At 42.5% G+C, this 16,120-nt stretch overlaps 1 protein-coding gene across 1 annotated transcript; it reads right to left on the bottom strand.

Moving 5' to 3' along the window:
• Positions 1-1,403: 1,403 nt before the first annotated feature.
• Positions 1,404-14,978, bottom strand: LOC145406057 (cytochrome P450 9e2-like). The gene is made up of 6 exons (XM_080277243.1): positions 14,802-14,978; positions 11,054-11,738; positions 8,544-8,762; positions 7,812-7,872; positions 7,045-7,235; positions 1,404-1,573 (listed from the first exon to the last, which is right to left on the bottom strand). Exons 1-6 carry the CDS (start codon positions 14,976-14,978, stop codon positions 1,404-1,406), a joined length of 1,503 nt encoding a protein of 500 aa, XP_080133369.1.
• Between the last annotated feature and the right edge of the window lie 1,142 nt (positions 14,979-16,120).

Raw genomic sequence — 16,120 nt, 5'->3', positions numbered from 1 at the left:
TACATATACATACGAATACACAGACAGACAGACACACACACACACACACACACACACACACACACACACACACACACACACACACACACACATACATACACACGTACTGTACATATACTGTATATGTATAATAATATTTTTTATTTTTTTTTATTTTTACTTTTTATCTTTTTTTAATATTACATTATTTATTGAAAAAAAAAACTAATCTACAGTAAAAACCCTAAAACTAATAACCTAACAGACAAATCACTAACCTGTACTAAAGCCTAAAGATACAAATACCTAAACCTACACTAATGGTAAAAATACCTCGACCAAGAGAACACCATCGACTGCAGATATGTAATGCCTTTCTACATTGCATACCTGTACTCATCACCTGCTGACTGTCAGTCGAGGCGCAAACTAATATAGGGGTCATCAGTATATGAAAGAGAACCAGATGAAACAGGAACACTTCCATATACGTCAGCTGTCGACACTAATTAGGACAACTTAAACAAGATGGTATAAAGTACTTACATAATATGTACAAAATGTGAAGTACCCCACCCAGCAGACCACCAAGAGAGACTGGAAGAACGAGAAGGGGGGGAAGGAGGGAGGGGGATAGAGAGGGAGGGGGAATGTAAAGAGGGGAGGAGAGAATCGGAGGGTGCAGATAAGGAGGGAAGGAGAGGGGGAAGCAGGGGTTGGAAGAAGGTTAGGGGGGAAAGAGGAGGCATGGGGGAGGGAGGAAGGATGGGGGATGGAGGGGGAATGAAGGAAGCGTGTCTTTCAGGGAGCAGGAAGAGGTGGAGGAAGACGAGAGGTGGAAGGATAAAGAGGGGGAAAGGAAAGAAATTGAGGAAAAGTAAAAAATAAAAAAAAAATAAAAAAGGAGAGAGGGAGTGGGGTGGGAGAGAATAGGGGAGGAGGAAGAAGGGGTGTGAAGGGAGGGAAGTGGTGGAAAGAGGCATGTTTGTGGAAGCAGGGGGCTGAACTAGGGGAGGGATGGAGGGAGGATGGGAGGCAGAATTCGGCGGCACGTGGTCAGTCTGGCTTGAGCTTTGGACTTGGGATTTTGTCTATGATTTTGATAAGACATTTTATTTCCATTTTCTTCCCATTGAGTGCTTTTATGTAGATAATATTGATCATGATTTGTATTGTAAACACTTCTAAGTAGTTTTAAAGCTTACTCAGATAACTGAAATCGTAATAGCTGACAATAGAAGGGCAACTGATCTGTGTGTGGAGTTTGGGGTGGCGTCTGTGTGTGTGAAGATTGAGGTCGGCGTAAGGTTTTGGGTGTGGAATTTGTTTTTGATATATTTATGGATATTTTAGTGTTTATGTTTTTCATGGGTTTTTGGTATGATGGCTTCCCGGCCGTACTGGCATATCGCCCTATACGTGCCTCATTCGTGTTTACGAGGCGTGAGCAGGATGTAGACGCCATGCTTAGGCCTCAGCATGAAGGGTGAGCTTCCCATCTTGATGTCTTCGTGACCTGGCGGTATCCTGAGGTCAGCTGCCAGGATCAGCTTGGCCAGAGCAACCTTGGTCTCCATCAGGGCGAACCGCATGGCTGGAGAAGAAATATCGTGTGATTAACAACTGAAATGCGTCTGTAAAGGAACTTCAGGAGCTTGGGTGATGAGTGAGTGTCTGCTTCATTTCACTGGTCGAACCCGATACTTCTCCCTTTACAGTGCCTTCTCTCTCCTTGCTCTCTGGACCCTACCTTGCCCCTTATGTAGGAGAGAAGTTCATGATGGTTATAATAATAAAATTAATAATAATAATAATAATAATAATAATAATAATAATAATGATGATGATGATGATGATGATGATGATAATGATAAAAATACTAATATACCCTTATGTCAACAATGGAATCAATGCAAAGTAAAAAGCAAATAAATACCAAACAAAACAATGGTAAGCTGTAATAAAACTAAATCGCCAAGGAAGATGTGTTAGGGAATCTCAGCTGAGGAGAAGACGAAGATGAAAATCTTGAGCATATTTACGATTCCTTTTCCTTCCTTCAAAACAGCCTAAGACAATTTTTTTTCTTACGTGGAACATAATTTTTACATCAACACATGAGACACTATACCATTCTCCATTCTCCCTTGCATCATTATACTGTGTTCCTGCCCTGAGAGGTGAAATTTTATGTCAGAAGATTGTTTTGATCTGTGTTGTTTTGGTGTCTGTGTATATCTGTCAGTCAGTCTCAGTCACTCAACCAGTCAGTCAATCAGTCAGTCAATCATGTCCTTCACATGAAAACAAATTACAGGTACGATACATCCTTTCACATAAACTTGGCCCAGATTATTGTCCTTTTGCTGGTTGTTTGACCTTTGGTTCCTTCTTTTTTGCATAAAAAAAAAGCTTTCTTGATATAGCACTTCGGCCGGTGTTCCCGTCTGGTAAGGAGCCTCCCTAACACTTCTTCCTCAGCGATATATTTTCCAAACGCCTTTGGTTCCTTCTTTTTTTCATTAAAAAAAAAAAAAAAACGGCTTTCTTGATATAGCACTTCGGTCGGTATTCCCGTCTGGTAAGGAAGCTCCCCAACACCTCTTCCTCAGCGATTAATTTTCCAAACTCCTCATTAATATCCGATAGTCTGCTTCTTATGTCTTTTCAATATCGACATTGATTCCATGAATAACACACAAGAATATAGTAACGGAGCAGAATCAGAAATAAATCGGTAAGGAAAAGGTGTTAGTTAGTACGCTCACTAACCTTACTAGAACACCGCCCTTCCTCGTGATTAATATAAGACTATGTGTGAACTGGGGTAGGGCAGTGAAATGGTGGGTGACTGGGCGACATGGAGGAGATCTGTCTGTGGCCACCCCTTATGGGATTACGGCGTCTGGCAATGGATAGATATATAAACTGAATATCTTACCAAAATTCAATATTCAAGATAGAGAGATGGCAATTTTAAGTCAAGTTGGAGTGAAATGAGTATAGTGTTGAGGCTAAGTTAGAGTAAAAAGGACACAGGGAAGCCATGTCCGTGTCCCAATGTCTCATTCTGATCCCATGTCCAATTCTGACCTCATGTCCTATTCTAACCCCATGTCCAGTTCTGTCCCCATGTCCTATTCTGACCCCATGTCCGGTTCAAATATCCCATTCTGACCCACCATGTCCTATTCTAACCCCATGTCCTACTCTGACCCCATGTCCTATTCTGACCCCATGTCCTATTCTGACCCCACATTTCCTATTCTGACGATGTCAGGACTCTACAATATCATAATACAATACATAATAGCTACTGACCTACATAGGCATTCTAGAGGTTAAGTCAAACTCATGACAAGGACCTGGAGGAAGTGACGTTCGCACTCTCTCTCGACGAGGAATGCCAGTCAGCACAATATGCCATACACAGCACCTGATGATGCTTAACCGAAAAACTACGATACACACACACACACACACACACACACACACACACACACACACACACACAGAGGCTTCTAGGCTGTAGCACCAGTCGAACAGGGCAGTACACCCGAGGTGTATGGCAAGCTGGTGATAGGGAGAGCTGGAGCTCCCATTTCACCAGCCCTCAGGACTTGATCTTGACCATCTCTATTTGCTGAACATTTTCAGTGCATTCATTTACATAGAGAGTAGGCCAGCATGCTCTCATAATACCTCTACCTTCAACTGTCTACAGCACACTACATGCGCATAACACATCACACCTATTCACTCTCTTTAGTAATGTCTGCTGCAATGTTACTATCAAATGAGGTGGTACCTCGGATTGACACCACCGGCAGGGTAGGGCAGGTGGCACAGGGTCCTCCCGGTCGCCGCCAAGCGACTGTGAAGGCAGCAACTGTTGCTATTTTCGGGAATGCTCTTCAGCGAGGAGGTGAAAGTGCCGCCTTATTCTTCACCAACATCTGCAGCCTTACCACAAATTTAAACTCAGTTCATTTTTTCCTTCAGTCCATATCCCCTTTGGCCCTTTTCCTCACAGAACCACAAATCTCACCCTCTACCGATATATCCCCAATTTGTTTTCCCCGTTACAACCTCCTTACAAACTTCCGTAACAAGGGCGGCACCTGTTGTTATATCAAATCCCAATATGCAGTTGACACTATTTTAAACTTCACTTCATCCAGTTTTGATTACTCATTATATAAACGACATTGTCAAAATATTACCAAATATATTTGTGCAGTTTATCGCTCCACCAATGCTTCTTCGGAACCCAGTGTATTTGATTCCATATCCACACGTTGAGTAACCTTAACCTTGCCCTTAACACCGAAATTACCATTTTGGGTGATTTTAACAAACATAACGTTGAATGGTTATTGCATTCTGCCAGGACTGACGACGCTGGTCTAGAGTGCGAGCTGTTTGCGGAATCGTTTAATCTCACCCAGCTGGTAAAGCAACCAACCAGAACACCTGATAATCCTGACCATAATGCCCATCTCTTGGATTTATTCTTGACAAATAATCCAGATCATTACAGGATAGAGGTACTGTCACCACTTGGATCCTCTGACCACAATCTCATCAAAGCCTCATTAGTTAACCCTCCCACACCTCCCCGTTCTGAACCTGTCAGGGTGACCAGATGGCACTTTTATAGGGTAAACTAGGATGGATTTAGAAATTATCTTCCTGACATTCCATGGCAGTCTTTCTTCTCTAGTGATCCCAGTTCTACCCAGTCCCACATTTGCGACTTAATACTAGCTGGAATGGATTTATTCATACCAAGTCAACAGTTCACTAAAAGATCGAACTCTTCAAAATGGTTTGATGGCAACTGTGCCAGAGCAACAGCCCATAAGTCATTAGCATATAACTCTTACTTAAAATAAAACTCATCTGAATCACTCTCTCAATTTAAAATCGCTAGAAATCATGCAAAAGCTATATTAAATCTAGATAAATCAAACTTTCTTCAAAAGCAAGCATCAAAATTACCTAACAACCCTAATGACAATAGAATATTCTGGTCAACTCTTAATTCTTTCAATAATAACTTTAACAAGTCATCTTCCACTCCCTCATTAAAATATTCAGATGGCAACATTACAAATGACCCGCGTGGGAAAGCGGCTATTTTTGCCAGTACATTTGCCAGAAACTTTACCATACACGATACAAGCCAGAATGTCCCAGTACTAGAACTTGACTCTCCCGAAATTGCCCCACTTAAAATACAGAAAAGATACGTAAAATCCATCCTAGACAATTAACCTATCAACAAAGCTCCAGGCCCAGATGGAATTCCGCCAATTGTTTTGAAAAAGCGTTCTGCTGAACTTGCCTCTGTTCTAGCTAAATTATTCAGACTATGCATACATACTTCTTTATTCGCAAATTCGTGAAAATAAGACAATATCCACCCAATTCTGAAGAAAGGACGTTTGTCTGACCCCTCTGATTACAGACCAATAGCTGTCACATCTTCTCTTGGTAAAGTATTTGAATCTTTAATTAATAAGCACATTGTTAAACATCCTGAATTCAACAACTTAATTAGTGATAGACAATATGCTTTTCGCCACGAAAGATCCACCATTGACATACTCAACCTCCTAACTCATACCATCCATCAATCAATTGATCGACATGGAGAAACACATGCAGTAGCTCTTGATATTTCTAAAGCTTTCGACAGAGTATGGTACCGTTCCCTGCTGTCCAAACTCCCTTGCTATGGACTAACGTCTTTTGTTCCTTTGATTTCTTCATATCTTAGTGACAGGAAAATAAGAGTAAAAGTAGATGATGTATATTCCAATTTCCACTCAATTAACGGCGGTGTGCCGCAGGGATTAGTTCATGCGCCAACCCTATTCCTGGTTCATATTAATGATCTCTTATCTGTCACCCACAATCCCGTCCACTCATACGCAGACGACTCAACACTACATAGTTCATTCACACTCAGACACCCACATAAAAAAGTCTAATATCTCTACCTCTCAACTCAGTACACCCATCTCCATAAATCAATACCTATTACGATCAGTGAATGGGGACAAAACAACCTTGTCTCTTTTAATGCTAGTAAAACTAAATATATACAGTTTACTAATAGACAGATATTGCCAGATTCTTACATTACCTTCAGTGCTACTAATATTCCCATCTCCAAAAGTATTGAAATTCTTGGCATCCCATTTAACAATGCCCTCAGCTGGACCTCTCATGTCAGATCACTTGCTAAAACTACCTCAAAGAAACTTGGAGTCGGTAACTTCTTCGCTGATGAGTATTTAGCTATAATTTATAAGAGTCATGTGCGCTCTCAGCTTGAATATTGCTCAACCTTGTGGAATGGATGTGGAAAGGTTGCATTATGACAATTATACAAAATTCAGAACAAAGCTGTTAGAATTATTAACAACCCTGTCGCTACAAATAAACTACCTCCCCTGCAAGTAAGAAGGAATGTTGCCTCCCTTGCATTATTCTATAGATATTTTTTTGGCAAATGCTAAGACGAAGTTGCGTCCATGGTGCCACCTCTTCATCCCTTCGTGCTAAATGGACATCTGGTAGCGTTCATGACTGGAATGTCACTCAGCCATATTGCAAAACTTCTGCCTATCAGAATTCTTTCATTCTCCGAAATGCATCTCTCTGGAACTCGCTTCCCCAGAGTAGTTTCCCTCCATATTTCAACCCACACCTGTTCAAGTCTAACTGTTACAGATATTTTATGAACAGATGACACCAGTAATTTGGTGTATGGATATATTTTTTTAATTCATTTGTTTTCCTTCCTCCGTTCTGTTATTTAAAAAAAAAAATCTAGAATTCCTATGTATGCTAGTAACTATTATGTATTGTATTATGATACTGTACAGTCCTGACAACCCCATGTCCTATTCTGATCCAATGTACTATTCTGTCCCCATGTCCTATTCTGACCTCATGTCCTATTCTGTCCCTATGTCCTATTCTGACCCCATGTCTTATTCTGACCCCATGTCCTATTCTGACCCTATGTCCTATTCTGATCCCACATGACCTCACCTAAACAGTTCCGGGGTCCCATTCCAAAGGGTATGTGGGTGAAACTCTTGATGTTGACCTTGTTCTCGGGCAGGAAGCGGTCAGGCCGGAACTGCTCAGGGTCGGGCCAATAGCGGGGGTCGTGATGAAAACTCCACACAGGGAACTCCAGCAGGTCCCCCTCCTTCAGGTGCAGATTAGTTCCAGGGATGCTGGAGGAAATGTGAGTGTAAATGTCTTGAATACACCAGTGACTCTCTTTGGATTTAATTAGTTATCTACAAGTCTGCCTATCAGTCTATCTATCTTTCCGTCTGTCTGCTCATCTACATATGTATCTACCATATGTTTATCTATGTCTGTCTACCACTACTACTACTACTACTACTACTACCGTATTACTACTACTATCGTACTATTACTACTACTACTACTACTACTACTACTACTAGTACAGCTGCACACCATGATTTTACATATATATGGTTCTTATGTGTTCATCATTATGTTTTCCTCAGGTGTTAATCAAGTGTTCATCTTCATCTGTTCATCTCTAAGTGGTCTTACATGTTCATCTTTGTGTCCACTGTTCCGTGTACTTTGCGTGCTCCTATTTACTTGTTCATATTATTTATTTCTTGCACACCATGTTTTATAATGGTCTCTTTCTCTTATCCCACACACTTCAATATCTACACCTCTTGTTCACCATCTACATCTCTTGTTCACCATACACTTCTCTTGTTCACCATCTACACCTCTTGTTCACCATATACACCCGTCTTCACCTGTAATCCTTGGTACACATCCGGTCCACAAACAGCGCTGGCGGGTATATCCTAAGGGACTCTGTAAAGGGAAGAGAGAAACCAATGTAAACTACAATGACTACCATGATATACTCTTTATGTAGCTGTCTATGTATCTATCTATTTGTCTATCTATCTTAGCAGTCAACAGCTCAGCTCCAGTAATATCTATATTCCTTGGGATTTTGGTTTAGATAAAGCTCCATTACTCTTTAGCCAGTCAAATCGGACATTGCCCTTTCACTCGAGACAGGCGTAAATTTCAAACACTTGGTTTCACTCTTCATTCAACTACTCCCATTGGAAAGACGCCCAGAATTATAAGGATATAATTTGGACACACACATGACCTCTCCTGAGCCTAGGAGTAACGTCAAAGGCATCTTGCAGACTCGATATCTTGATGGCACAAACAGACACGCACTTCTTTCAGCTGATTTGCAAGAGGGAGAGGTGCTTTAACTCGACCCAACCCTGCCTGAGATAGGGTTAAGCAAGATAATGATTCACATGTTGATGGGTGAGAGGAAGATGAAACAGTATGACAATCTGAAGGTCAAGAGGCCGAGAAAATGCAGCACAAATTTTATATACGCGAAAATGCAGTACAAATTCAATATAGCCTACGGGAAAATGCATCACAAATTTAATATACGAGAAAATACAGCACAAATTTAATATACGAGAAAATGCCTCGCATTTAATACACACCCATAACGCAGGCATCGAGGAACTTGGCCTCCATGACCCCCTGGTAGGTCAGCTCCCCCTCCTCCTTCATCAGTTCCTCAAGTTCCTGACGAAGGCGCTGCTGGGGCTCTGGGTTCTTGGCAAGGAGGTGTGAGGAGAAGGCCACAGCGGAGGCGGTGGTGTCGTAGCCAACTATCAGGAACAAGATGCACTGCGCCACCATCACTTTGTCAGTGAGGACTGGCAGTGGACGACACCAAAATATAAACCAATTTTGAATGAATTCTTTAAATAATCTTAGAATCAATCTTGGGGGATGAAAATTAGCAAGATATTGTATCTGAATCTTGCTCAAATTTATCCCGTAACTGACTTCAAGATTATCCTAAGATCAAAATAGTTTAACTGGTATTTTTTCTGGTAGATCTGTAAGCCCAAAAGTATTATTTCTAAGTAATGAACGACCCTGTCTTAATTCTTGCAGCATATGATGGCAGGTGTCTGAGGGTAAGGTGTACATGCTTTCACATTATGATGCTGTTCCTTGTCACAGTATCGTAATTCTTCCCATCCATCTCCTGCCTTCACGTTCCTGCCTCGGTCCCACGTCCCGCTGCGTCCACTCACCCATACGTAAAACAGTTCACTTCTCCATCTTCACCATCAGTGCTTTCTCAGGATCGTTTCTCTCTTTCTCTCTCTCTCTCTCTCTCTCTCTCTCTCTCTCTCTCTCTCTCTCTCTATTTTCTCACATTCACTCTTCATTTTCTCCCATCACAAACTCTTTCTTACTCACACACACTTTGCTAACTGTTACCTTATGCAAACAACACCTAGTTAAATTCCAGTCTTCCCCTCTCTCTGCTTTTCTTAGCTTTCCCACCTACCAATACACTTACACCCTCCTATGACGTTACATCCTTCTCTCACACTTTCACCCTCCTCTCACACTTACACCCGCCAGTCACACTTACAGTCGTCTCTCACACTTACACCCTCCTCTCACACTTACACCCGCCACTCTTACCCCCTTATGCATGATCAGAGTGAACACCTGTGGAGATATTTAACTGAACCTAATCTGCCCTGGATGGACATACGTGGATATGAACTGACCAAACTGACCTCAGACTACCTTAAATGAACCTAAAATTGCTGAAGAGAAAGTGATCAGAGCATATATGAACCTAAAATTGCTAAAGTGAACGTGATCAGAGTCTATGTGAACCTAAAATTGCTGAAGTGAACGTGATTAGAACCTTTTATATCAAGGGTGGCTCACATAGTCCCAAACCAACTTGCATGGCCGTAAATAGATATAACAGTACCTGACCTCACATGACCATACACACACGACCTGACTTTTACCTGGCTTAGTATGAGTTGATGTCAAGTGAGACTTGCAGGGATCATTTGGGATAATTTCCTGCTAATTAGGCACTTATCACACACAAGTAACTGATTATTTTGATTGCTGTATTTCTGGTGGTGACACTGGCTGATGGTGCCTGAGGCTGTCCTGACTAATTAAAACTATTTTGTTGACGAATGTGACTTAAATCAGCACTTGGTAACACCTCTAAGAACTTTCTAAGATTTACCATTGCTCTAAGCACTTAAGAAGACAGAGATGAAGGAAATGCAGTTGTCTTCCATAAGGTGACAGACAAGATGGATAATATTGCCACTGGAAAGCAATTAAGGACCTAATCTGAAGCTTCTTATTAACACCTGATGTATTTTGTTCCCCAGGGTGGAAAATTAACCTTTGAAAATCCCTTTCCAGTCATTTTGTGCTGGAATATTTGGTATGGTAAAAGGCCATGTGGGGAGGATAGAGAGCGAGGGACTAATGAGGAGAGTGTGTGCGAGTGAGGTGGACGAAGGGAAAGGGAGGCGGCGGCCGAGGATAAGATGGGGGTCTGGAGTGGAGAGGTATATGAGAGTGGGGGGTGTGAGCCGGGGGGAGGGCAGCGAAATGGCGGGGGACAGGGCGACATGGAGGAGATTTGTTAGTGGCTACCCCTTACGGGATTAAGGCGTCTGGGAATTTCTAGATAGATAGAAAATAGAGAGGTGTGCAAAATGGACATTATGTAAGAGAGAGAGAGAACATTTAACGATTTTGGGAAAGATAAAGGTGTGCAAAAACTTAGGAATTCAGAGTTTGTTTTGGGTGAGTTAGTGTGAACAAGAAGGCGTAATGACTATTGACAACTGAAGGGCCAATAAGACAGTCATTCAGGTTTTATCAAGTCCCAATTTTCCCCACACTTCAGAACGCAGTCGTCAAATTTACCATCCAGTCCCTATGTGGTCCCTATTCAAGCTCTGAGTAGAAATAGGACAGGAAAAAATAGACCTTGCCCAAAGATCACAGAACTGACCTGGGAATCGAACCAGGGACCTCACTTTCATGGTCCTAATGTTCTCCCGATTACGTCAATGGCACCACAGACGAAACTTTTACAGATATGGTATTCCAAAAAGACCTATGAAGAGACAATGTAGTAAAGGCAAAGGTCAATCACCATGCTTAGGGGAGGCAGTAGTGGTGTCAGAGTCTTCAGCCCTCGCCTCCAGTAAAAGGCCAAGGAAATCCCCCCTCTTTTCGCCAGCTTGGCGGGCCCTGATGGTCTCCTCTGCAACACTTTGGAAAAACCCCACCTCCTCTAAGTCCTCCTTCATGCCCAAAGCGTTGAACAGTCGTGGACAGTTCCTCATCATAAGAAGCCTCAGTACCAATAGTGGCGCTGCAGCAAAAAAAGAGTCTGCTTTTTGGACGAAAAGAGGGTTTTCCTGTGTGAGAGAGTTACACTCGATGCCAAATGCACAAGATGCGATAGTGTCCATGCTGAACCGTCCAGCTTTGTCCTTCATGTTAACAGACGGATTCTTTTCTGCATCTTTAAGGCAGGACGATACAAATGTGTCAGCAATATCACACACAAGCGGGAACATCCTTCGCATCTTCCCGGTGGAGAATGTTGGGGACAGGACAGCACGCAAGTCCTTCCACTCCTGATCCCTCTTACTTCCCAGCATGTTACTCACATAGCTGTCGGGTTGGTTTGCACGAAAGGCCCCCCTGTTTACGAAATGATCAAAGTCCTTTACGAGTATGTTCTTGAGTATATCCGGATCACACACGATCAGCACGGGACCGAAGCCATCATACAGGCCAAAGTAGGGACTGTTCTTGTAGGTGTGGTACATCTGAAACGAAGGAAAATGAAATAGTTTCAGCTCCTGTAAAGTATGATGGTTACTTAAGCTCACAAAAGTATTTATATAATTTACCATACACCAGAAGCTTCCCTTGTAAGAACAAAATAATCTTGATCAGTCTATCAGGACATAAGCAACTGTGATTAGTAACTTCCTTTTTTGCTAAGACAATCCCCTGTAACTTATCACTTTTAAATACAGTTTCTTAACATAGGCACCATAGAACAAGAATAGGACGATAGAGATACTACAAGGACATGACAGAACAGAGGTGCTGTCACTGAAAGCAGGCAGGACACAAAAGAGATATTAAGGAATGAGGTAACCATAAATAAGTGCTGGATACCTCCGCAATCACTTACGCAATCCGCGATTTCCGCAATTGCGGGCTGCTTGATTTCAGTTCCGGAACTGCAATTGCGGCAAACTCGTCTGAAACTTGCGGTATTGCATTACGGAAGTACTTCAGCTATCGCAATCCAGTGTGCAATCTCCCACATGGCGGTCGGTGTCGGTTAGTACAGGCTACAGCATGACTCAAAAATATCAAGCATGAACAGGATTCCCGGCCAGCAGCGGTGGCGGGCCAGGCGTCACTGTATCACTTAGCAGTAGGGATGGGCAATATAAGGAGAAATTATTTGATACGATTAGATACGATATACTATAAGCCAGTGTGGCAGTAAATTTTATGGCACGGATAGCTAACCATGCACAATGGTTCCACAATTTGACAGTTGACTATCTTTAGGGCTAATTTACTGGTGATCACTGAAAATACTTTTTTTAATGGTCTTTCTGAGTTTATTATCTCTAAGAGTAAGCACATTTCTATAAATTATCTATTTAAGTTCCATGGATTACATTCTGTTGCTGGTCAGATGATTTTCCCAAGTGGCACATAGGCTGTTTCTTTTCCTTGTAATATTATTTTTGTAATAAAGGATATGATTCATATTATTATTACATTAGTACCGTGAGATTTTCTTGGTATGCCCTAATTCTGATACAAAATAAAAAGTGATGGATATACACCTGAGTATACGTCAGTACCTTACAAAATTATGGTTCTGAAGATGATCATTGTAACGGGTAAGATTTCAGTAAATATACTAAAGTATTTGCGACAATTTTAAAATATATAGATGTCATAAATAGATTATAAATACAGTAGTTCACTATATTACCAATCGATTTTCCCCCTATTTGTGCACTTTGCACTGAAAATTGTGAAACTGGATTGCGGTTGTGGTATTGAGGTGGGGGAACTGCATATTCCAAGTTTATTGCGGAACTGCGGTAGCAAAAGGTAAGGGTCAGAGGTTACGGCATTGCAATTGCACAGTTGAATTTTAGATTGCGGTGCCCAGCTCTGCCATAAATACATTTTATAAACCCTGTCTTTCACACTTTTCTCAACTCTGTAGAGGTAGTCAGCTGGTAAATTTAAAAAGTTTAGTGATTCAGATAGTTCTGTGAAAGACCAAATCGTTGGTGGCACGGGAACAGGTCAGCTTAACCAAATACTAAGTAAACTAAGTAATGGATTCAGTTCTCATTCTTACCCCTCTTAAATCCTGTATTGCCAAAAACTGGATGGCTTTCTGAAAATTAAAGCTAGAAAAAACAAAGAGGGAGAAAATAAAGAAAAAGCAATATAGACATTAATATGTCATAACACAATATATAATAGTTACAGGGATATAATAGTTATAGGCATTTATGTCATTGCACAATATGTAACACTAGCACACTATGTAATGTCTCCTGTTTAGGAAGACATACACATCCCCTAACCCAGAATGCAAGCACACAATGTATGACAAATACATACCAGATGATCAAGAATTTTGTGATATATCAAAGACATGAGGTAACTGATGAAAACCAGTTAGTTCACGTGATGGAAATGTACCAGACATTAAAAACATACATACACACACACACACGTCACCCAGCCGGAAACCAGCCAGTCATATATCCTGAGAAATCTGAGATGAGAGTCAGAGAGCCAGAGAGAACTAGAGAAGGCAGAAGGGGATTGGAGTGACGAAAGAAGGAAGTTTAGGAGATAGGGTAGAGTAGGAGGTTCACCGTCACACTGACAATACGTGGGTCACGTCACTCTTTCCACCACATACCTGCATCACAGTAAAAACCTCTTTACCCCAGAGTGTCTATACCTCATCTTCACTTACGATACAAGATAGATGGCGGGGCAAGGAAGATAGAGAAATACCTACCTCAAGATAAAACCCACAACGAGCTCTCCAACGCCACAATACTTACTATTGGTATTAGCCCAGATTGCTGGTGACAGAGGTGCTTTGCCAGTCTACAACTACAATCCCAACTCCTAGCTATGATTATTATCTACACACACACACACACACCACCGGATTTAAGTTGTGAACCTTTTATACTGCCATGTCTTTGCCTCTGTGTCTTAATATTAGGACACTTAAACGTTGTGTGGCAATATATGGTATTTAAGACAGAGAGGCTGTTGATACGTGGTGGCAGCTATCATCCACTCACTTGAGGTGGAGCTGCCTCCTTATTCCTTCAACTTCATCATTCCTTTCTGCGTATGCCCTTCTCTCCTCTTATTCTTCCTTCACTCGTGTCACATTTTATTATTCTTCCTTCCGCTCCAGGTGGCTCTATACTGAGTGACAAGCCTAATCGCTTCCTGTAAACTAGGAAACAATTTACAGTGTTGTATGATAACCATATTACCACATAACAGAGCGATATGGAGTCTACTATCGTGCCCCTATTAACTGCGTGGAGTAACGCAAATGCGGCATCCATCCTAGAACCAATCCTCCACACTCTTCCCCGTGCCTTCCTGTGGTGAGAGGCTGTCTGCTGCAGGGGAAGATCAGTTCACTAAACTGGATGGCTCTGTAAGAGTGGTTGCTTGTCTGTGGTTGATGGGTTTGCTCAGTTAGACAGCTTGGGATTGTCTTATCAGTGGTTTATGAGAGGTTTAAGCCAAAATAACCCCATCTGAGAAGAGATACCAAGTGCTTTTAGTTAATGTCTCACTTTGTCGAGGGCCAACCAGCGATTTTTAAAGGGTGACATGGTCTGGTGGAGGTGGCCGATGAAAGGGAGAGCGGGTGAGGATGGAACGCCTCTGCTGGCCCAGTAGCTGTGACGCCATCTTGAGTATAACCATGCCGTCACCACCAGCAGCACCAACGCTACCCACATCACAAGCATCCTAATCTTTTTACCTGGCAAGAAGTACAAGAATGCTTGAATAAAATGGCTGACGAATACGTGATGGTCATTTAAAACAGACTGTCAGTATTTACAAAGTCCTGTCTGTCCCTAGTTTCTGACACACACACACACACACACACACACACACACACACACACACACACACACACACACACATACAGCCAGTGAATTTACTTGCCACAAGGTGAAGAAAATTGGAAGGCAGCAGCTTTTATTTATGGGTATCGAGTACACGAGGACAATCATTGAAATTCCAGTCCTCTCTAAAACTCTTGTCACACATACGCGACTCAAGGCCCAACCACAGTGCAACTCAAGGTCATAACGACTTTTGTCATCGGTCGTCCCTTGATTCTCCGACAAAGCCCGGACTCTGGAGGGCGGTCGTGAGCCACTAGGACGACTCCTCAAGCCTCACGACTTTTAATGCGTGCATTAAAAAATCGTGGCAGCCTCATGACTTGTCAAAAGTCGGGTCACAGTTGCATCATAGTCGGGAGTGTCATAGGTCAGTCCTGAAGCAGTCTTAGCTCAATTGGATGCATCGTGATGCATTCATTGCGTGTCAGCGTGCAGTCGCTGACAAAATAAAGTTACGACTGCGTAACAGGTCACCGACCACGACCAGACCATGATCAGACCGCAACTAGACCCCGAGCCGACCATGCAACGCATTTTGACAGTCCAGTCAGCAATTCGGAATCATGGCTAACGACCACGTGACAACTCCAAGCAGACCACATGACGACTGGGCTAGGACCATTCCCAGACTGAGCAAAGAATGCGCCAAGAGTCTTGGCAGGAAACCGCGCTGTCGGCGATCTGGCAACACCGGTCACACATTGCAACTGCGTGCCGGCAAGCAAGCGGCGTATAAAGCATGATAGGCCAGCACTTGCCATCGTGGGGTGGTCGGCGGGGGATCAGGGGAGGGTCGGGAGGGTCGTAGTGCATTCCCTGAATGCATCACGCAGTCGTGTTGCATTCTTGGGTGGTTGTGACTGACAAAAATCCGTCAAAATTTCAAACTTGAAGACGCGTTGCTCCCTCGCCCCATGGTTGCCTTGCGGTCGCCTCGCGGTAGCCTCATGGTTGCTTTGTGATCTGGTCGCGTTCTT

Source organism: Coenobita brevimanus, chromosome 69 (genome assembly GCF_032717465.1).
Source record: "Coenobita brevimanus isolate Jiangsu-jjx chromosome 69, ASM3271746v2, whole genome shotgun sequence".
In the NCBI taxonomy this organism is placed as follows: domain Eukaryota; kingdom Metazoa; phylum Arthropoda; class Malacostraca; order Decapoda; family Coenobitidae; genus Coenobita; species Coenobita brevimanus.
The sequence above is the reverse complement of the archived record's forward strand: the minus strand, read 5'-3'. Positions and strand labels throughout refer to the sequence as shown.